Source organism: Vigna unguiculata, chromosome 4 (assembly GCF_004118075.2).
Source record: "Vigna unguiculata cultivar IT97K-499-35 chromosome 4, ASM411807v1, whole genome shotgun sequence".
Lineage (NCBI taxonomy): Eukaryota > Viridiplantae > Streptophyta > Magnoliopsida > Fabales > Fabaceae > Vigna > Vigna unguiculata.
Window position 1 is genome coordinate 35,493,775 of NC_040282.1, and position 24,662 is coordinate 35,518,436.

Genomic DNA, 24,662 nt, shown 5'->3' on the forward strand with positions numbered 1-24,662 from the left:
ATAATCTAACTTTCACTTTCATGTAATCCAAATCACTTTACTCTATTTGAGGTAAAATTTTACTGAAATAATTCAAATTAAATTAATTAACATATGAACCCTCTTAATTACAAACAAGAGATCAAGGTAGAAAGGAACAAATCCATGTTAAACTGTTAAGAACATGACTCAAAAATCAATAAGTAATTATCAAACATGCAATTTTTTCAATGTTCTCAAGATTCACCAAATCATTTTGTGACTAACAACATTAGACGAGACATTAAGTTTACATTTAAAGGCTAACCTATGAACAAAATGCTTAGAAAAAGAAAAAATAACATTACACTCACAATTGGCTCCCTCAAGTCCAAAGGACTTTATCAATCCATTACAAAATAATAAGAAAAATATTATTTAGTGAAGAGTAAATTTGACACCATACGCAAATTGTATTTAAATTATAAATGATTTTATGAAATTAAAATTTCTATTTAACTTTACAACTAAAATAAATTATCAATAAATTTAACTCTTGATATAAATTATTTTACAAATGATAAAAGAAATTCAAGTTGTGCTTTTATAACTTTTTTAACTTACCATCTAAGTTTTAATTTCTCGCAATTCGAACCACCAAATTCTCTTCAATGTAAACTTTTACTAAATTAATTCACATTAAATTAATTAACTTATGAATCCACTTAATCACATGCAAGAGATCAAACTAGAATGTAACAAACAAATATCAAGTGTTATTTTTACATAATCAAAGAACATAACTCAAAAGTCAACAATTAATTACCAAACATGTCATTTCCAACGTTACGAAGATTCATCAAATCAGTGTATCATTAACAACTTCACGAAACAATAAGCTTAGATTTAAAGGCTATGCTATGAACAGAGTACTCAGAAAAAAAAAAAAATGAACAACATTACAATCATAATGGCTCCCTCGAGCTTAAAGGAATTCAACAAGTCATTACAAAATAAAAATAGACAAGAAAATAAAGTTTTAAAGAAAATAAAAACGCAGAAACCTTCCTCAATTATTTTTCTCCAAACCTTGGTGCCTTCTCATCTCAAGAAGTCGTTCTTTGCTCTGTTCTTTGATGTCCTTTCAACACAACCCTTTCATTCTTCAACAACAATTCCATTTTTCCACATACACTATTTAGCACCTATAATCCATTCAGATTCCTCTGCCAAAAGTTAAACAAATGCTTAAAAAGAATTATGAGAAAAAAAAAATCTAAATGAAACTGCGAATATTAAGAGCAAGACGAGTAGAAAATGTGATAAAAAAGAATACGTCAAACTTTATTGAAGAAGCAAAAACTTACAAGGAGAGAAAAGATATATCAAATAAGGAGATAAAAGAAAAGTCAACTATACTTTGTTATTATTTTGCGATCCGAAATAAGGTAAAACATTTTAAATTTATCATGACAACAATTTTGAGACATGAGCGGGAATGAGAAACGGTAAAACATAAGAGACTAAAAAGATGAGTCATACTAAAGATTTTTATTGTTTTACTGTGTTTGTAGGCATTAATTGTTATCTTTAAGTAATATTCTTGTTTACTAAAATTGAAATCCCTATTAAAATGTGGAGTAATTTTCAATTACTTTCTAACCTTTTCAATATATTTCTTTTTTGTCGATTAAAATTGAATGAATTTATGTGTAATTGTTACTCTCTGAAGAGATGTGATAATAAGTAGTGAACAACGTATTAGAATTTGGTATTATTTATTCATTCATTTTAATTAAATAATAGCTTGATAATCAGTAAGGATCATTGTAATATAATAATATTAAAAAATAGGGTTAAATATGTTTTTGGTCCCTCAAGTTTCAGTGAATTTTGGAATTAATCCCTCGTCAAATTTTTATACCAATTTAATCCTTCATCTTTCAAAATGCGTGAATTTAGTCCTTTTAACCAAATTTTGTTAAGTTTATCTAACGTTTCAAGCACATTTCATGATAGTATTTAAGTTAACATTGAAACAAAAATGTATCAAACAGTGTAAATAATTTAAATACTATCATGAAATGAAATGTGCTTGAAACGTCAGATAAACTTAACAAAATTTGGTTAAAAGGACTAAATTCATGCATTTTGAAAGATGAAGGACTAAATTGGTTAAAAGTTTTGATGATGGACTAATTCCAAATTTCGCTGAAAATTGAAGGACAAAAACATATTTAACACTAAAAAATACTTGCATATGCAATCCATGTTCTTTTTACCTTAAATACGTTCTGATTTTATATGACCTCTACTAAAAGATTACTTTAGTTTTCTATATTTTTTTGATTTACTTTTTTTAATAAGTTGTTTCTCAAATATATATGGATTTTTCCTTAAAGTATTAAAAATTTTATTTTTTGTTCATGAAATTTTTTAGATCACATAGAACATGTTTTCTATGTCAAAGTCAACAAAGAAAATCCAACAACCAAGGTGAACAACACAATAACAAATTTAGAAATATAAGATAAGGAAAAAGTATTAATGATTAAAAGAAAACTTTGAATAAAAAACAGAATTAAATCTAAAATCTTTTAGTAAGTCGTGATTTTTGAAATTCTATTTGCAATGATAATTTAATTGATAAATTTGTCTACATTAAAATTGTTTAACGAATAAAAATTTATATCATAACAATGTTTTCAATATTCATTTACTATATACGAGGAAAACTATTCTTTATTTATTAATTATTATTATTTTATAAGAAAAAAATCAGGTATATACCAAATGATTTAAAATATCATTACCAGCTATGTCCTGCGCCACCACTTGAATATTTTTACTGTTGTCATGATATAAAGAGTGTCTGCTATGTTACTCAAGAACTTGAAATACACATGTCGCAAAGAACGTATCACTAAGATTGAACCAAATACTCCTCCAAAGTTTATAACAAATCCAATTGCCATACTCACATAAAATTCATGATTGAAAACCAAATTGTTATCTTCATGTGGTTTTTGGTTGAGAACTCCATCGGGACACAATTTCTCTAATGGTGGGCCACAAAGATCAACATTACCTTCATATTTTGAAGCATCGAAACTTTGTAATTGCGTGTCTATTGGAATTTTTCCAGATAAATAATTATGTGGCAAATCTAACATTGTGAGTCGATCAATTTGAGCAAGACCTGAAGGAATTGAACCAATAAGTTCGTTTCTTGACAAATCAATAAATTCAAGTGATTTTAACTTTCCAATATCTGAAGGAATTTTTCCCATCAAATTATTTCTTGATAAATTCAATGAAATCAAATCAAATAAATCTCCAATTTCTTTTGGAATTTCTCCTGAAAATTGATTGTTTGAGAGATCAATGCTTTTTAGAAGAGATAATCCATTATTTGTGAACATTTGTTTTGAACCTTTCCACGTCAATAATGCATTCAAATTGTATGAAGTGTTACCTTGGACATAGGTGGTGTTGACCGAATATTGATGAACCTTATGATCTCTCAAAGAAGCTTTTTGCGTCATTGAAGAGAAATTTTTTATGCATTTAGGAATTTGTCCAAATAGGTTGTTTTGGGAGAGATCCAATATACGAATGCTTCTTAGATAACAAATTTGCAATGGTAAACTTCCATTGAAGTGATTGTTTCCCAAGCTTAAAATTTGTAACTTTAGCAATTTGCTCCCAATCCAATGTGGAATAGATCCTGATAATCTATTTTCTGCCATATCTAACATCACTAACTTTGTGCAATTTCCCAATGAGGAAGAGATGTCACCTGTTAAGCTATTGTTTCTCAATAACAATACTTGAAGTTCAAGGAGTGATCCCATTGAAGTAGGAATATTTCCAGAAAATTTATTTTGACTCATATTTAAATAAATCAATGACTTGAAATGGGTACAACAGTATGGAATTTTTCCAAAAAACTTATTATTTGAAAGATCTAATTGGTATGAAGTTTCAACTACACCACTAGAACATAAAAATAAACGAGAATCTGTGAATTTATTATTAGATAAATCAAGAAACATTGAGCCTCTTAAAAATGATGGAACTTGACCTTCAAATTGATTTGATGCAAGACTAATAAATTCATAAGGATTCCCTAGTGGCAAATTTGGAATTACACCTTGTAGATTATTAAATGAAATATTAACTGTGATCCATTCTTGTAGTGCTAATTTAGTCCAAAACCATTCTGGAACAATATCTGATATTCCACTATTTGAAATGTCAATGCCGTTAAGCATGTTTTGTGTTTCTAACCATTTGGGAAATAATGGACCTAGCTTGCAAGATCTCAAATCAATAACATCCAATTGAAAAGATGGATTGAAAATTTGACTAAAATCTACTGTCAATAGGTTATCTGATAACAACAATGCCACTAACTTTGACATATTAGAAAAATGAGAGTCAGTAATCACACCTTTCAAAGAGTTTGACCTCAAATTGAGAACTTCAAGTTCAGCCGAAAATAGAAGATCTTCAGAAATTGTCCCATTTAGCTTGTTACTCTCAAGGTATAACCTTTTTAAGGATGAAAACATTGAGAGAATGTTGGGCAAAGTGCCACTGATTTGATTCATGCTCAAATCTAAAAGTTGCAACGAGTATCTACTATATTGAGATAAGTGGTAGATTATTGTTGGAAGATTTCCGTTCAGAAGATTATTAGATAGGCGCAATGAACGCAAAACAGTACCATTGTGGTGGGGTGATTTCAAAATTCCATCCTTTAAGTGATTCCCCGATAGATCTAGCATTTCCAACTTCGAAAACATTGAAAAATCAGGCAATGTGCCATTGAGTTTATTTTGAGATAAATATATTTCTCGCAATGAGAATCTAGAACATCCAGACAAATGATCAAATATGATTGTAGGATCTTCACTTAATTTATTACGAGACAAATCCAATAATTCCAAAGTACATGTATTACCAAAAGATTTTGGAACACCACCTTCTAAAGAGTTAGATCCAATTGACAACTGTTCCAACTGAGATGGCAATTTTATTTCTTCAGATGTCTTCCCACTCAATTGATTCTCAAAAAGATCCAATCTTTTTAAAGATGAGAATATTGATAGATCAACTAGAGAGCGTGTGATGTGATTGAATTTAAAGTTCAACTCTTGCAATGAGTACCTAGCACAACCACTAGACAGATGATGAATAATTGATAGAAAGTCTTCAGTCATATTGTTTCCAGACATGTCTAAATAACATAGGGTGCATATATTCATAAAAGATTTCAAATCCTGACCCTTGAAGACATTATAAGAGAGGTCAAGGCGCTCAAGCGAATTCATGAACAAGCCAAAACCATTTGATGTGGAACCCTCCAAGAGGTTCGAACTAAGATAAAGCTCAACAAGGCTAGAAGTGGTGTTTGACACCCACTGAAATATCATTGATTGCGTGAAGGAGTTTTGAGAAAGATCAAGGACGGTAAGGGAAGCAGAAAAATTGAAGTTGGAAGGGTTGAATGAAAGGACAGAATGATCTGAAAGGCCGCATCCAACTAAACTCAATTCTCTTAGTTTTGGTAGCTTGGCAGCCATTTGAAACCAACTAGGAGAACGGTCAAAATTAGATATGGATTGGAAGGAAAGATGAGTTAAAGAAATAAGATTAGAAAGCCAGTGATCAGTTGTGACAATATTGAGAGCACCATCATATCCTCCGAGATAAAGCTTATGCAAATTTGAAAGGTTTCCAAGTTGCGATGGTATGTATCCTACAAGATAACTATGGCCTCTGAGATCAAGATATTGCAACCGAGAAAGATTTCCAAGCTCACGGGGAATTGAACCCTCCAAATAATAATTCCAAGCAAGGTTTAAGTATTTCAAATGAAAAAGAGAACCTAACTCACTTGGAATTTTTCCGCCAAATTGAGATGACGACAAATCTAGGTATTTCAAGTTTATGAGAGAACCGAGAAACTCTGGGATTCCTTTAAATCGAAAATAATTAGAGCTGAGGTTCAAATATTCTAATTGTTGCAACTCCATCAACGACGTGTGGATCTCTCCGCTCATATAATCACGAGAGATGTCAGCATTAAACTGTCCAGGAAGGTGGAGGCGTAGAACGTGGCCGGTGAGGTTGCTGCAGCGAATCCCCTCCCACCGGCAACAGTCGGGAGTGGTCCAAGAGGAGAGCATGCCGTAACGATCGACGATGGCAGCCTTGAATTGAAGGAGTGCTTCCCTCTCCTTTGGAATGCATCTCATATGGTGTTCTCCGTACGCAACCTGCAACACCACACACACCACAAACGTCAACGCTTCAATATTCTTCATTATCATCACACAGATAGAGTGAACACTAGAACAGAGTAAAAGGAGTGGTGAATTTAGCAGTCCCAATATCCACTCACATTTATAGACACACCAGCTCCTTATCTATTCTTTTCACCCACTGCTGCCCCTTATTCTGGTCGTCGTCGTCGTTTTACCTTTTTTCTATTTTATATTTAAAATGACCACACATACAAAAAGTTGTAAATAAAGTAAATGAAGGCAATAAATATAAAGTAAAAAACATTCACATTAAATGCACTGCATGGTTACTTTTCAAATTCAGTTTAACCTTCTTTTTTTTTTATTTTCTCTTCAAATAATAAAAAATTAGTGACCATTTCATTTCAATTTTATATTTATTATGCATTTCAATAATGCATGCAAAGTTTGTAGATTAGATTAAATTTTTTTAATCACAACATTTTATTCAATCAATTTACATAAAGTGAAGAAACTCAATTTATCTGATCCGTAAAATAAACTATAATTACATAGCATCCACAATAAAATTGCTACCAAATGAAATGTTGTTGGCTTTATAATATATGAACACAAATTTTGTAGTTGTGGAATGAATCAATCTACAAAATCTTTTATCAGCCAATTATTCTATACCAGTCAAATCAATTGACTTCAAAGACTCGTCAGTTTTCATTTTAAACCATAATTTTATGTGAAAAAAATCAAATATAATAATATTTATTTTTACATCTTCAATTCAAGCAACTCATACGAGTTACTTCATACATTGGAAGATATAATAATTTGTAGTGCGTATTGTATCACATCATCAATAAGCAACTTATACTACTACTTCTGCTTACACGAAAGAAATTAATAAAAAAAATCAAATAACATATAACCAAATAACACGTAACGAGAGAAATGATATAAGAGTTGGCTTATAACAAATAAAAATAAATAAAGAAAGATTTGAAAGTTAATATTTGAAAGATAAAAAATTAAGAAAGTGCTCTGAAAATGTATTTCACATTGAACTATGTACTATTTTATTTTTTTTAATAGCAGTGTGATTAAATTTTTTAGCAAAAATAAGTGTTTATTAATACAATTTAATAGTTTACATAATTACAAAATATTTTTTTAAGAATAAATTATTATATTAAAATAAATATTATTATAAATTTTTTATATTTTGTGTGATTTTTTAGGTTTTTTATATAAATTCGATGTTAATAATTGGCCTCCTTCGTCTAGTCAATGACATGCGTAGACCATGGATTATAGGAGACGGTTCTAGACGGGTCTGCATGCTAAAATATCTGGCCTTTTGCACTTTTTTTATGCTAAATATTAAAAATATTATATAAAGTCTTAAATATTTTTGTAGAAATCCGATAAACATTCGTTTAAGTCTGCATTCTAATCTTAAAATTTTGTGGGAACTTAATTGAGATGTGAACCTGTAAAATTTTAAAGGTCATATTATAATATAAAATATTAAGGGTCATAATTAGAAAATAAAATACTATAGGGGTTAAAAATGGATAGAGATCATGAAAGTATGAGTAGGGATGTCAACGGGGGCAGGTAGGGTACGGGTAGTGACTCCCCGTACCCTACCCGCTGGATAATATTTACCTCGTATCCGTATCCATATTAGTCGGGTATCCGTTATGCGGGTACTCGTTTAGTTTTTTTCATATCCGTGGGTATCCGCAGGTATTTACAAAATTATTTAAAAAATAAATATTCAATCATAAATTCAAATAAAATAAAATACATCACTGTCATAAATTTTAAATAAAGTTCAAACAAACTCAAGTCCATACAAGTCCAAATAATTAAAAAATAAATATAAAATGACGTTCAACACAACAGCGGAAATTCTTTAATTAGTGTTTTGATCAACAAACTCACTTTCTCCGATTGATTCCGAAAAAATAATTAAATAATAAACCTCAATTGCCACGTGCAAAGTATTCTTATTTTGATTCCATCATTTCACAACAAGCATACCATAAACGTCATTGTCTATATATATGCCCAATTTCAAAGAAGGAAAAGAGAAGAATGTCAAGGGGTGTACTTGGAAGAAAACAGCGTACCAATACTTGATGCTTGAAGAATGAAGACAGAAGACAAAATGTGCAGCTTAGAAAAAATTAGGTCAGAATGTTTTTACTATATATCTAATATCTAATACTATATACAATTCTGAACTAACAAACGGCAACTTCTTCAATATTATAATATATCTGAACCACTTCCATTCAAAATTTACTTTCTACAACAGGAAAATATGTTTACGTGTCAATCTCTCTGAATTTTAAACATTACAAATTAAATCAAAAACCAATCAGTCTCTCACTATTTTTTTCTAACCCTCCGTCTCCCACACACAAATCCTCTTTCTCATCCTCTCTCAAACCTTTTCAGCTTCTTCTCTCCTTCTTCTCTCTCTTTCCCACTCACACATTCAAACCTCTTCAGCTTCTTTTCTCTCTCTTTCTCACTCACACAACACCATGGCCTCCGACTATTCTTCTGATTATTCTCTCTCTTTCTCAGTTGCACAGAACACCATGGCCTGCAGATAATCTTCAGCATTCATCTTTTACTCTTAAATTTTTACTCTCAGATTCATGACCACCGTTACCAACAACAAAAAGGTAACAACTTTTCTGCGTTCTTTCTTTGTTCTTGATGATTTTTGAGTATTATTTTTCTTTGAGATCTACTTATTTTGGTTGGATGAATGTTTTCAGATCTACTTTTCTTTGTTGACCAAATGTGTTGGATCGAAGTTTTTGTCTCAGATCGACTGTTGTATGGATTTGTTCTTCTCAGATCTACTTTTGTTTTGGTTGATTTTTTCCTCTGACATTCTTAAGCACCTTCACGAGACTTCAAAAAAGGTAACCACTTTTCATTTTTGTTGTTCTTCTACCATCTTCTCAGATATTTTTTCTTTCTATTAATTTTTTGTTTGATGCATATTTTTCTCTGATATCTACATTTTTTTTTCAGATCTACTTTTCTTTTGGTACGAGATTTGTTGGATTCAGGTTTTTCTCTCAGATTTATTCCTCTTTTGAATGGTTTCTTTGCTCTCAGATTTTTTTTTTCGATGTATATTGTTCGATTTATTTTTTCTTCTTAGATCTACCTTTCTTTTAGTTGATGTTTTGCTTTGAGAACCTTCAACAACTTGACGAATACAAAAAAGGTAACAAGAATTCTATTTTTTTCGTTCTTCTACCATCTTCTCAGATCTACTTTGTTTTCTATTATTTTTGTTTTTCACGGTAATTCTTCTTTAACATCTACTTATTTTTGTTCGGTGTATTTTTTCAGATCTACTGTTGGATGAGTTTGTTCTTTTCAGATATACTTTTCTTTGGGTTGATGTTTTTCTCTGAGATTCTTGAGGACCTTCACCCTACTAAAAAAATGTAACAACTTCAGATTTTTTTCGTTCTTCTACCATCTACTCAGATCTAATATTTTTTCTATTATTTTTCTTTTTTATGGATATTTTTCTCTGAGATCTACTTTTTTTTGTTCTATTTTTTGTTGGATAAATGTTTTGTTTTCAGATCTACTTTACTTTGTTGCATTTATCTATTTGATTGGTGTTTTTTCTCAGATTTATTTTGTTGTTTGTATTTTCCTTCTTCTACATATGTAACTGCTTATTTTGGTTTTATTTCTCTTTTGGATGTTTAATCTTGCTCTCAGATTTGCTTTTTGTTGTATATTGTTCGATTGATTTCTCATGGTTGATTGATTGTATAATGTTCAATCGATTGATTGCATATTGTTCTGTTATTTTTTCGTTCTTCTACCATGTTCTCAGATATTTTTTTGTATTATTTTTGTGTTTGATGGTTTTCTTTCTCTCAGATTTTCTTTGTTGAAATTCTCTGTTGTGTTGATGTTAGAAAGGTAACAACTTATTTTGTTCTTTTTCAATTTTGTTCTTATTTTACTCTATTTTGTTTACTTATCAAAAAGGTAAACTCTTCTTTTGTTATATTTATATCTATCTGTTGGATGATGATATTTTGCTCTCATATAAGTATTCATTATAATATTAAATGAAATTATTGATTTTCCAATGACATGCATTAACTTTGAACTATCATGAGAAACAGTTCTGACGGTTGGAACCTCCTTTTAAAAAATATATAAACTCACTCGAAGAAGAATGTTTCTCACTCGAAGAAGAATGTTTACCAACTATTGAATAGTTTGCTCACTCAAGGATTTTTAGGTATATTTTTTTGATTCTTTTTTCAAGTCTCAAGTTCTTTTGTGATTATTCTTTAATTTTGTGAAACAAAGTTCACTTTTTTTTTTCTTATCCTGATTAGACCATGACTGCAAGATGAATTTCTGATGCATAACTCTTTATTGAGGAGGTTATTTTATAATTTTCTTGCCATGCCACTCAGTCATTTTGAGGATACATTATGTTGTAAGTGCTCGACCTTTGCTATGTTGGAAAGGGTATTTTTATGTTCTTGATTTTAGAATTGTAAATTCTTTCTTTAAATTTAGGGGTTTCAGACATTTTTCACTATATTGTCTCTATCTCTTTTTATGGTTTGTATATTTTATCTTTGTTTGGAGGAAGGTTATTTGATGAAGTGGTCATATGAAAAAGCAAAGCTAGAACAAACAAATGATGTAAACGACCAAACAAGGGGAGAAATATTTAAACAAGCTGCAGAAGAAAACATCTATCCTCCTAATACCATATCAGCATGTCATAGAATCAGAGATGAAAAAAAAATTCCATAAAGAAGATAACTTTATTGATTAGAAAAGTACAATATTTTGAGTTACTTACAATTTTAAATTTGAGTTTAAATATTTGTAAGTTAAACTTTAAGAATTTGTGATTTACCAAAGGTCACATTTGTTGACCTCAATTTTCAATATTCCTTTAATTTATAAATGTAGAGAGCTTTTATGTGTAAAGTCTCTTGGTTTCTTAATAGTTAATTTGTAAAATATTTTATTTTCTTAATATATCAAGAATTGAAGTTTTGAAAATTTTTTCAATCTTTAATTTCTAACAATAGTTAATTCATACATATTTTTTTCTTAGATTTTGACGTAGCTTCTTAAAATAAGCTTTCAAAAATCAACACTTACATCTTACAATATAAATGTCCATAATATACAAAAATAAATGAAAAAAATTTGGTCACATTACCAATGAAAGCAATTCATTATTTTTCTATTTCAATACATTGTCAACATACAATAAAGCAAATCTACAAAAATGAAGAAAATGTAGATGATATATAATACACCGTGAAGAAAATCCATAAGATATGAATCTAATATATAATACATTTCAAATTTTAATTTTGTGGTTAAAGTTGACATTTTATTATTTTTATATAACATTTATGAATACAAATAAAACCGAAATGATAATTTAGGAATATTGTATTTAAAACATTTTTTTTCGATTAATATTCTTGAAAATAAAAGGTTTCAACATTAATTTCCTTTCAATGTGTATTCCTTTAAATGTCAAAGAAGATCTAATTTATTATTTTCATATATATCCTTATATTATTCATATTAATATATAATCTATATTTATATTTATATTAAGTTATATATATATATATATATATATATATATATATATATATATATATATATATATATATCATAGGAGATGACGTTTAAGATATCTGCATAAGTATTTCTAAAAACCAAATTAATATATAATTAAGATTTAAGACATTTACCAACTTCAAACATATATAAAATATACAAATTACATGTCATGAGGTTATATATTATTAATTATTAATAAGATTCAATGAAACTAAAAGAACAGTTTAAAAATATTGCATTGAAAATCAAAATCTTTTTTTATTAATGTCTTTGAAGACTGATTAATATAATATTAATTATTATGATTATATTCTTAAATTTATATCAATTACAATTAAATTTAAATATCAATTTAAATTTATGTAGAATTAATGTAATACTATAATTTTATATTTTTTATATAATATTACATTATTTTGAATTTACATTGAAAATTTTCTTTTTTCATTTAATGTATTTGGAAGACAATTTTTTCATCTCACGACATTTTTTCAAACATCAGACAATAGACAATATTAGATAATATATTCATTTCTGTACAATAGATTTCAAAATTAATTCAATGGGAATTAAAATGGTATATGTGGTTTTAAATTGTGAAAAAAATCTCATAATATATATATATATATATATATATATATAATAATAATAATAATAAATTGGATTTAAATTTGAAATCTTAGAAGACAGTAAAAAATGTAAGAAAAAAAATTACATACAGCATTTAAAACAAAATAAATATACAAAAATTTATTTTTTTAAATAAATATTTTTAGTGTTTCTGATAAAAAATATATAAATTCAAAAGTTTTGGTGATTCTTAATAATATAATAATATGCTATAACACATAATAATAACAATAATATTTAATAATAATATAATAACATTAACACTAATATAGTAATAATAATTAAAATATAATGTTAAACAACAAATAAATAATTAAATAATAACACTGTAAACAAATTAAAAATAAACTAAATGTTAAAAATCATATCCTTTATTATATATTTCAAAGCAACTTTTATAAATAAGAGTTTTAAATATAAATTTGTGCCAAAAACATAAAACTCTATTATATGAGTCCATTTGACGAGTATATATATATATATATATATTTATCATTTTATATTTTCAAAGAAAATGATAATATTAACATTAATATTGAATGTTTATTAACTTCTCTCACAAATTTTAATAATAATATTAATTTTAAAATTTTATTATTATAAATTCAAATTTTTGATGATTTATAACTATATAATAATATATTATAAAATATAATACTATTTAATAACAATGTAAATATAAAATATCATGGTAATATTAATATAATAATAATAATAATAATAATAATTAAAATATATGGTAAAAAATAAAAATTATAAATTTTTTAAACTTTTAAAGATAGGAAAACAATTAACCATTTCAATTTCAATCTTATTCCAAAATTAAGATTCATATATTGTCAAAACTGAAATTCAAAACATATGTATATATTAAAAATGTTTTTTAAATTCAAAATTTCAAAAAACTATAAAAAGATCCTAATTAAGTTTGAATTTGAAATTTAAAATAAAAAAATTATAAAAAAAGTTAAGGCTTTTTAATGGATTCTTTTAGTAGCTATAAACTAACTTTAAGATATTTTTAACCTACCAGAAGAGTTTGTATTTAAGATGTGGACAAAACTTGATAAATTAAAAAAATTTATTGAAAATATGTTAATAATTACAATTAAAAATAAAAAAAATATATGATATAAAAAAATTAATAAAAAATATAATATTTAGGTACAAAATCTTGAAAGTAAAAAATTTAAAAGTTTCTGTGGTTCTTAATAATATAATAATATGCTGTAATAAATAATAATAATAATATCTAATAATGGTATAATAACATTAAAACTAATATAGCAATAATAATTAAAATATGGTGTAAAATAATAAATAAGTAATTAAATAATGATACCGTAAAGAAACTAAAAATAAATTAAATGTTAAAAAACTTATCATTTTTCAATTGTATTTTCTATCAAATTAATTATTAAGTTAATTATAATATTTATAATTATATATTTCAAAAGAATTTTCATAAATAAGAGTTTTAAATATGAATTTGTGTCAAAATACTATATGCAATAATGATGTTAGTAAAAGTTTAGTTGATGTTGCCAACTTTCAAAATAAAAAATAAGTTGCAGATATGTTACTCAGTTCTCCTTAAAGTCAAGTAATAGAAATCTACTTTGCATCTTCAAAAAAGCTTTAAAAATAATTCTTGCAAAATTTCAACTATCTTTTTCAATAGTAAAGACCTATTTTATATCTTTCTAAAAAAGTTAATTCAGCATGTCAACACCACTATTACAAAGTTTTTCGGTTTTCCAAGACTACCGTCACTAACTTTTCACCTTCCTTTTCCAACACTTATCTTCTCACTCATCAAAATCAATTTTTTGCCTTCCAACACTTAACTTTTCATCTTTTTCTTCAAACAAAGCAATTAGTATTTTGGGTTTTGGTGTCTTAATGCACTGCAAGCACACATCTTCCAATTATGTCAACATCAATTATCAATGTGAGCAATTATGCTTAGTGGGACTCAATGCATTGCCAAATTCTGATACTGTGCCAAGTTTGAAGTTTTAATTGAATTTGTCTTTTTAATTTTTGGTGACTTCCTCAATAAATTTTGTAAAGTTGTCATAATTACTTACTACTTCAAATCACCATTACTTTATTTTATCTTTATATGTAACATCATTACTTTATTTTATTTTTATTCTTAATTTAATTTTCTTATTCAAATATTTAGTTACTTTCTTCAAAAAGTTTTGGTAAAGTTTTTAAAGTGACCTTGGCATTCTTACTTTTAATCTTCTACAAATATGTTTTTTTCATTATTTCATTGGACAAAAACAATGGAATTTCATCTCACTATTTTACTAGAATAAGGTATGAAATTCATCTATGAACAAAATATACATTGATACAAATGTTTACTTTTCTTTGACAAATAAATTTCCCTTTTGGTTGTACTATTTATGTTCAACAAAAGTACTCCTTTTGCATGGTAACCAAATTGTTTTTTAAATTAAGAGCATTTTCAAGAGAAGTAGGTTTTACAATCATGTCAAATAGTTTATGTACTCTTATTATTTTATTAAAAAGATTTTTAAATTAAGAGCATTCCCAAGAGAATTAGGTTGTACGATCATGTCAAATAGTTGATGGACTATTATTATTATTTTATTATTATATAATGTGTATATATAATAAAAGTTTTGGAATAGTTTTGTTTAATTAATTTCAATTCAAAAAAATTTCCTTTTTGATTGTTAACAATGAGGTATCCTTAATGGTAAGCGAAAGAAATTCTAGAGGAGAATTTACAATCATTTTTGTTTCCTATTTTATTATAATTTTGTTTCATTTCATTAATTTTTATAAAAAATAACTTTTCTCTACTTTTTTTGTTATATATTCACATATATGGGTTTCAAAACTAAATCATAAAGAAATCGACAAAGAAATGAATAATTATGATTTTATGCCAACAAATATTGTGTGGTCAGATTTTGGGAAAAATTTTGTGTTTATGTGAAATGTGGACTTAACAAAATCTAAGGTAGCTCTCGAAAATTTTGAACAAAAAATTAAATTTATATTAAGTTAAGATTTAAAAAATACATTGATAGTTATTTTTTTATGACTTCAAATATAATTTTTTGACATAAAATAAATTTGTAGAAAAATTAGAATTTCTATCTTATTTTTTTTTCTTTCCTTAAAAACTTATTTTTATTGTATTAGGTTCCTAAAAATATATATTCAAATATGTTTTCTTTACGTAAAGAAATCTTTAAGTTAATTATTGTTTTAAAAATGGTATTATTTATGATATTCTTTTAGGAAATCAATATATGCTTCTACATTAATTTATGATGTCTTTAATATTTTATTATATATATTTATTTGTATTCATGTTTTATTTTTTTTATAATCAAATCTTATTGTTACGTTACTATGAGTTCGTAATTTTTATATTATTTTTCGTAAACAAAAGATATTATAAATATATTTTTTTTATAAAAGATTATTCAATTGCATATTTTAAATATATTGTATTTGTGAGAACCCTCTGCCACCACTTCACAAAACACAAAACCCACTCCCTCTCCCTAACAGCCCTTCTTCCCTTACTCTTTCTCTGCCTCCTCTCCACCAAATTCTCCCTAAATTTTGCTGCATAGGCTTAATCCTCTTCCCCGTTGCAGAATTTGGGGCTGAAGCAAGATCAGAGTCACTTCCCCAAGCTGAGTCTCCCTTTCCTACGCGTAAGTTAACTTGTATCTCACCCTCACATTCTGATTTTCGAATTCTAAGAAATTCCAGCATTCTGTATGGTAGTAGAATATGTTCTCACCATTTGCAATTAAAATTCAGTGCCTTAGGTTGGAGTTGAGGTATTCTCTTTGGTTGAGGAGTCAATCCTAGTTGAAATTCCAAAGGTAAAGGGAGTCAACGAACTTTTACCCAATTCAGTTAGATTATGTCTTGATCAGCCTGAATTGCATGTATAATTAGTCAATTGATGATTTAGTTGTGCGATTATTGTTTGTTGATGAATTGGGGATGAATCCATACTCCTGCATGTAAGAACAGGCTTGAAAACTGATATTCTCGCCTGGGCGAGTGACTCTCGCCTAAGCGAGACTATTAAGGAAATCACCCCTGTTCTTGCACGAAATCTCGCCTAGGCGAGCTGGAGTCGCCTAAGCGAGAGTTGCCCTCGTTTAAGCGAACCAGCCTAGCCTGAGCGAGAGTTCGCCCAGGTTTTTAAATTTTGCCACTGTTAGAGTCTCGCCTAGGCGAGGTGGACTCGCCTGAGCGAGACAGTCTCTCGCCTAGGCCGGATTTTCTAGCTTGGGCGAGGGTCCCTACATTGGATGGCTTGGGATTCTGTTTTAATGAGTGAATTGATATGAAGTGTTATAATTATGTGTAGATGCTATCCTGTATGCTTGAAATGTGTTATAAACTTAGTGAAAATTTATGATTTTTGAAAGATGAGAAGTTGGGTTATAATGGAGTTTCAAGGGAAATTCATAAGAGTTGTTAGTGTGTGTAAGAACATGAGGAATCCATATTGGTTGGTATCCTGAAACTCCAATAATCATTCACGCTCACGTACAGTAGAATGGATTATGTCGTGAGGAGTAGCAGGAGGTCCTAGTCTTTGGACTCGATAGAGCCTTAGACGCGAAGGGGATTTACCCTGTGAGAGGTTGGGTGATAACCCCTTGTGTCCAAACTCTACAGAGTTTGGAAACCTTCACAGGTGCAAGCCACCAAGAGCTCCAATGTCGCTTACACAATCCAGATATCGAGTCTAGAATTTTATGTATAATTGCGATACGTTTGTGATTGATGTTTGAAATATGAATTGTATGTTTTTCCCTCAAATATCAGTTGCTCACCCTTATTGTTCATGTTTGCTTCCTTTATGTTTCTCCTTGCTATGATCACCCACTGTTGGTGTGAGCAAGGCCGAGTCCAGTTGATGATGTCTTTCCCTCTAGCAGGAGCTGAGTGATCGATGAGTAGTTCCGTGGTAGGGCGCATGGAGTAGACGCCATGTGGTTTTGGGGTGTTTTAGTTTGTATTTAAATACTTATGTCCTTCATCACACCTTCACAGGATATGTTTTTGGATGACTGTATCAGCTGTGTATTCCTTAAATGTTGCTTTCTTTACTATCTGTTGTGATTAATCATAATATAATGTTTTATTTGATAGTGTGAAAAACTATTAAATGGGATGTTACATTTTTGGTATCAGAGCAGTAGTTCCTAGGGGTCTCTAGGTGTGAGCTTGCTTGGTTTCTGCTGTGTGTTTCTCGAAGCGTTTTGGGTATAGTTGTAGTATCGGCTGGCTAACCTGTTGGTTCATCTCTTTGTGTGGTCAGAGTTATGGCGCCCAGACCTCCTCCTCCTCCTATTCCCAACCCAGAAAAATCTCACTTGGTGGGAACCATCGAGGCGATGATAGCAGCCATGCAACAACATAATGCTAACATGGTGAATCAGCATAACTTGGCATTGCAGCAGATGGAGTCTGCAAGGTTAGCAGCGGAGGTGACTCAGCAGAGGCATTTGGAAGCCCTGCATCAGATGGGAGAAAATCGTCCCGCAGTTGGACCTTCCCAAGCTCCACCACCACGAGTACAAGAGTGGAGTTTGGAGGACTTTCTCCAACACCATCCATCCCGCTTTGATGGCAAGACTAGTCCGGATGGAGCAGACCAGTGGATGAGAGACATGGAGCGGATTTACGACGCCAAGAGGTGTCCTACAGAGAATAGACTGGCGTATACATAGTACCTGCTTGCTGGAGAGGCTGTCCACTGGTGGTCGAGTATGAAGATGATGCTAGAGGATAGTAGGGAGACTATCACCTGGGAGCTGTTTAAGAAAAAGTTTTATGCTGAGTACTTCCCAGATAGTGTGAGGTACGCCAAGGAGGTCGAGTTCTTACAGTTGATGCAAGGGGAGATGTCAGTGTCTGAATATGCAGAAAAATTTAAGCACTTGGGAAGATTTCATACCTTGAGGATGGCGGAAGACTGGCAGTGTAGGAAATTTGAGAATGGGTTGAGGGGTGACCTCAAACTCATGGTGGCCCCTCTCTCTATTCAGGAATTCCCTGCTTTAGTGGAGAAGGCAAGGGTAATGGAGAAGCTGAAAGCTGAAGTTGAGGCTCAACAACGATCCCAGCAGAAGGTGGGAGGACCATCTGGGTCCGTGAACAGACGGGATGATAGGAGGAGACCATACTCCAGGCTTCACCCTCAGGAGCCTAGGAGATTCTCGCATCAGTCGCAGCAGTCTCAGTCTTCCAGGCCGCAGTGTTATCTTTGTGGAGGGCCCCACATGAAGAATGCCTACCCTCAATTGGTGGGCAAGAGGACTTGTCACAGGTGTGGTCAGGAGGATCACTTTATCCGAGAGTGCCCCACCGGTAGGGGTGCAGTTTCTAGGCCTTCGGCGCAGTCTCAGTCACAGCAGGTTAGAGGAGGTGCAAGACCTCAAGCAGCTGGTCGAGTGTACGCCATGATGGGTACAGAGGCAGTCAGATCAGGTAACCTCATCACTGGATCTTGTGTGATTGCTGGTAGAGGTTTGTGTGTTTTATATGATTCGGGAGCGACACATTCATTTGTATCGGAGTCAGTGGTGGAAAAGTTGGGTCTTCTGGTGAGGGAACTTCAATATGATCTAGTAGTGTCCATGCCTACTTCTGGGATGGTCAGGACCTCAACTTTGTGTGCTAGGTGTTGGATCGAGGTTGAGGGACGTAGGTACAGGGTAAACCTTATCTGTTTACCTCTGGAAGGGCTGGATGTAATCTTGGGAATGGATTGGCTATCTACTAATCACATTCTCATTGATTGCAATGAGAAGAAAGTGTTATTCCCTAGCTCAGAGGAGGGAGATGTATTGATGTCCTCACAACAGGTGGATCAAGCCATCAGGGAGGGATCTCAGTGTTTTCTAATTTTGACCCAACTATCCGTTGAGAATGGGGACAGACATCTTGAGACGCCTGTGGTGAGAGAGTTTTCAGATGTCTTTCCTAAGGATGTGCCTGGCTTACCCCCTTCTAGGGAGGTAGAGTTCTCCATTGATTTGGTGCTTGGAGCAGGACCAGTATCAATGGCACCTTACAGAATGGCTCCTGCTGAATTGGTAGAGTTAAAACAACAGATTGAAGAGTTGCTTGAGAAACAGTTTATCAGACCAAGCGTGTCACCCTGGAGAGCGCCGGTGTTGTTGGTTAAGAAGAAAGATGGCAGCTCCAGGCTTTGCGTGGACTATAGGCAACTTAACAAGTTAACCATCAAGAACAAATATCCTCTGCCTCGGATAGATGATTTGATGGATCAATTGCATGGTGCTGCAGTGTTTTCGAAGATCGACCTGAGATCGGGGTACCATCAGATTAGAGTTAAGTCTGATGATGTACAGAATACCGCTTTTAGATCCAGGTATGGACACTACGAGTACGTCGTGATACCATTCGGCGTGACTAACGCCCCTGCCTTGTTCATGGACTATATGAACAGAATATTCAGGCCGTTCCTAGACAAGTTTGTAGTGGTTTTCATCGACGACATCCTGATATACTCCAGAACTTGGGAAGAACACGCGAGACATCTGAGGACAGTTCTAAGCATCTTGAGGGAGAAACAACTGTATGCAAAATTGCCCAAGTGCGAGTTTTGGATGACCACAGTCCAATTCTTGGGACATATGATCTCAGCCCAGGGTATATCTGTGGATCCATCCAAGGTGGAAGCTGTGTTGAAATGGGAGCGCCCGAAATCAGTAACTGAGATTAGGAGTTTTGTGGGGCTGGCAGGCTACTACAGGAGGTTCATTGAAGGATTCTCTAAGATCGTGGCTCCCTTAACCCAGCTGACTCGCAAAGATCAGCAGTTTGCTTGGACTGACCATTGTGAAGTTAGTTTCCAAGAGTTGAAGCAAAAGCTGACTAGTGCGCCCGTGTTAGTTATTCCTGACACCAGTAGGCCTTTTGAGGTTTATTGCGATGCCTCACACCAGGGGTTAGGGTATGTTCTGATGCAGGAACGAAAAGTGGTTGCTTACGCCTCGAGACAGTTGAAGGATCATGAAAAGAACTACCCCACACACGACTTAGAGCTAGCCGCTGTAGTGTTTGCTCTAAAAATCTGGAGGCATTATCTTTATGGAGCACAATTCCAAGTTTTCAGTGACCACAAGAGCCTGAAGTATCTGTTTGACCAGAAAGAATTGAACATGAGGCAGAGACGATGGATGAAGTTCTTAAAGGACTTTGACTTCGAGTTGTTATACCATCCAGGGAAAGCAAATGTGGTTGTTGATGCCCTAAGCCGAAAAACAGTCCACGCATCCTTTATGATGGCTAGAGAGTTAGAATTGGTGGAACAGTTCCGGGACATGTGATTGCAGGTGACTTTGGGAGAGAACGTCATTAGGTGCAATCATCTCACAGCATCTAGTGATTTCCTAGTCCTGATAAAGGAAAGGCAGTTATCTGATCCTAAGCTACGGAGAACAGTGGAGTTGCTTGGCACTGAAAAAGCTAACGACTTCGCACTAGGAAGTGATGGGGTGTTGAGGTTCAGAGGTAGAGTCTGCATACCAGAAGACCTGGAAGTGAAGGGTATGATCCTTGAAGAGGGGCACAAAAGTCGTTTTAGCATGCACCCAGGCATGACTAAAATGTATCATGATCTAAAGGAATCATTCTGGTGGTCAGGGATGAAGTCAGATATTGCTCAGTACATGTCATCCTGCTTGACGTGCCAAAAGGAAAAGGCAGAACATCAGAGACCTGGAGGAATGCTGCAACAGTTAGAGATCCCGGAGTGGAAATGGGATAGCATTGCCATGGACTTCGTGACCCATTTGCCTCGGACAGTAAAGAACCACGATGCCATATGGGTTATAGTAGACCGTCTGACTAAGAGTGCACACTTTCTAGCAGTGAATTTGAGGATGTCCATGACGAAGCTGGCACAATTGTATATCAGTGAGATCGTGAGATTACATGGAGTACCGTCGAGCATAGTATCGGATAGGGATCCACGATTCACCTCTCGTTTCTGGCAGACTTTACAAAGTGCCTTGGGCAGCAGGTTGACTATGAGCTCAGCTTATCACCCCCAGACGGATGGCCAATCAGAGCGGACCATTCAGACCCTTGAAGACCTCTTGCGAACGTGCGTACTTGATCATCTAGGCGCTTGGGATGAGGTCCTGCCCTTGGTAGAATTTACTTATAATAACAGTTTCCATGCGAGTATCGGCATGGCACCCTATGAGGCCCTCTATGGTAGGAGATGCAGCACTCCGTTGTGCTGGTACCAAGATGGAGAGGCAGTGATAGTGGGACCAGAGTTGTTGAGGCAGACTACAGAGAAGATCAAGTTAATAAAAGAGAGGATGAAGACGTCCCAAAGTAGACAAAAATCTTATGCGGATCAGAGGAGAAGACCGTTAGAGTTTACAGCCGGAGACCATGTGTTCTTGAAGATTACCCCGACCACTGGTGTGGGAAGGGCTATTCGCTCGAGAAAGTTATCCCCCAAATTCATTGGCCCATATCAAATTCTGCAGAGGATTGGACCAGTTGCTTATGAAATCACCCTACCTCCTCAGTTGGCCAACCTCCACTCGGTGTTTCACGTCTCTCAGCTTCGGAAGTATGTATCTGACCCCTCTCACGTTTTGGAAGCGGAGGATTTGCAGATCAGGAATGATCTCTCGGTTGCAGTTCAGCCTGTTGGCCTAGGGGACAGCCAGATAAGACAACACAGGGGAGAAACCATCAGCCTAGTTCAGGTCATCTGGGACAAGAAAACTGGCGATTCCACTTGGGAACTTGAGAAGGACGTGAAGGAATCATATCCACATCTATTCTCTGGTAAGTCTCAATTTTCGGGTCGAAAATTTTTGTTGGTGGGGAGAATGTGAGAACCCTCTGCCACCACTTCACAAAACACAGAACCCACTCCCTCTCCCTAACAGCCCTTCTTCCCTTACTCTTTCTCTGCCTCCTCTCCACCAAATTCTCCCTAAATTTTGCTGCATAGGCTTAATCCTCTTCCCCGTTGCAGAATTTGGGGCTGAAGCAAGATCAGAGTCACTTCCCCAAGCTGAGTCTCCCTTTCCTACGCGTAAGTTAACTTGTATCTCCCCCTCACATTCTGATTTTTGAATTCTAAGAAATTCCAACATTCTGTATGGTAGTAGAATCTGTTCTCACCATTTGCAATTAAAATTCAGTGCCTTAGGTTGGAGTTGAGGTATTCTCTTTGGTTGAGGAGTCAATCCTAGTTGAAATTCCAAAGGTAAGGGGAGTCAACGAACTTTTACCCAATTCAGTTAGATTATGTCTTGATCAGCCTGAATTGCATGTATAATTAGTCAATTGATGATTTAGTTGTGCGATTATTGTTTGTTGATGAATTGGGGATGAATCCATACTCCTGCATGTAAGAATAGGCTTGAAAACTGATATTCTCGCCTGGGCAAGTGACTCTCGCCTGAGCGAGACTATTAAGGAAATCACCCCTGTTCTTGTGCGAAGTCTCGCCTAGGTGAGCTGGAGTCGCCTAAGCAAGAGTTTCCCTCGTCTAAGCGAACCAGCCTAGCCTGAGCGAGAGTTCGCCCAGGTTTTTAAATTTTGCCACTGTTAGAGTCTCGCCTAGGCGAGGTGGACTCGCCTGAGCGAGACAGTCTCTCTCCTAGGCCGGATTTTCTAGCTTGGGCGAGGGTCCCTACATTGGATGGCTTGGGATTCTGTTTTAATGAGTGAATTGATATGAAGTGTTATAATTATGTGTAGATGCTATCTTGTATGCTTGAAATGTGTTATAAACTTAGTGAAAATTTATGATTTGTGAAAGATGAGAAGTTGGGTTATAATGGAGTTTCAAGGGAAATTCATAAGAGTTGTTAGTGTGTGTAAGAACATGAGGAATCCGTATTGGTTGGTATCCTGAAACTCCAATAATCATTCACGCTCACGTACAGTAGAATGGATTATGTCGTGAGGAGTAGCAGGAGGTCCTAGTCTTTGGACTCGATAGAGCCTTAGACGCGAAGGGGATTTACCCTGTGAGAGGTTGGGTGATAACCCCTTGTGTCCAAACTCTGCAGAGTTTGGAAACCTTCACAGGTGCAAGCCACCAAGAGCTCCAATGTCACTTACACAATCCGGCTATCGAGTCTAGAATTTTATGTATAATTGCGATACGTTTGTGATTGATGTTTGAAATATGAATTGTATGTTTTTCCCTCAAATATCAGTTGCTCACCCTTATTGTTCATGTTTGCTTCCTTTATGTTTCTCCTTGCTATGATCACCCACTGTTGGTATGAGCAGGGCCGAGTCCAGTTGATGATGTCCTTCCCTCTAGCAGGAGCTGAGTGATCGATGAGTAGTTCCGTGGTAGGGCGCATGGAGTAGACGCCATGTGGTTTTGGGGTGTTTTAGTTTGTATTTAAATACTTATGTCCTTCATCACACCTTCACAGGATATGTTTTTGGATGACTGTATCAGCTGTGTATTCCTTAAATGTTGCTTTCTTTACTATCTGCTGTGATTAATCATAATATAATGTTTTATTTGATAGTGTGAAAAATTATTAAATGGGATGTTACAATATTTACATATATTATATAAATATAAGATTTCCTCATTTTATATATTTTAAAAAAATACATCTATTTATATCTATGTGATTCTTTTTCTAGCTAAAATTATTTGTTATTTATAAAATTATATATTAAATAAAATATTTTTTATTATTATTATTATTTTAATCTATATTAATTAACTTATATATTTTTTACGATATCATTTTTAAATAGATAAATAAATTTATGAAAGCAAAAGTAAAATTTAGTTTAGTTTACCAAACAAATACATTAGTTCCGCACATATATAAAAATTATTTTTATAAGAACATTTAATTGTTAAATATTGTAGTGAGTAAACGTTAAACTAATTTTTATGCGATTAATATATTTTAATTACTTATAAAATATAAATATTAACATCAAAGAATATTGGTTTTAAATATAATATAAATAAATATTAAATTTAATATTTAGGTATAAATATTTATATTAGTATCTCATTTATAATGCTTATTAATAACTTTAAATATTTGAAAAAAGTCATATTTTTAC

At 32.5% G+C, this 24,662-nt stretch overlaps 1 protein-coding gene across 5 annotated transcripts; it reads right to left on the reverse strand.

The window, feature by feature from the left end:
- Positions 1–856: 856 nt before the first annotated feature.
- On the reverse strand, positions 857–6,468 carry LOC114181568 (receptor-like protein EIX1). Of its 5 annotated transcripts, none has more exons than XM_028068053.1 (3): positions 6,368–6,468; positions 2,772–6,242; positions 857–1,184 (listed from the first exon to the last, which is right to left on the reverse strand). In XM_028068053.1, the coding sequence occupies exon 2, from the start codon at positions 6,219–6,221 to the stop codon at positions 2,775–2,777; it is 3,447 nt and encodes a 1,148-aa protein (XP_027923854.1). In that variant the 5' UTR covers positions 6,222–6,242; positions 6,368–6,468; the 3' UTR covers positions 857–1,184; positions 2,772–2,774. The 5 variants fall into 5 exon arrangements, with proteins under 5 accessions (XP_027923854.1, XP_027923855.1, XP_027923853.1 ...); XM_028068054.1 differs by lacking the exon at positions 6,368–6,468 and having other exon boundaries at positions 2,772–5,722; positions 5,861–6,357; XM_028068055.1 differs by lacking the exon at positions 6,368–6,468 and having other exon boundaries at positions 859–1,184; positions 2,772–3,157; positions 3,434–6,357.
- Between the last annotated feature and the right edge of the window lie 18,194 nt (positions 6,469–24,662).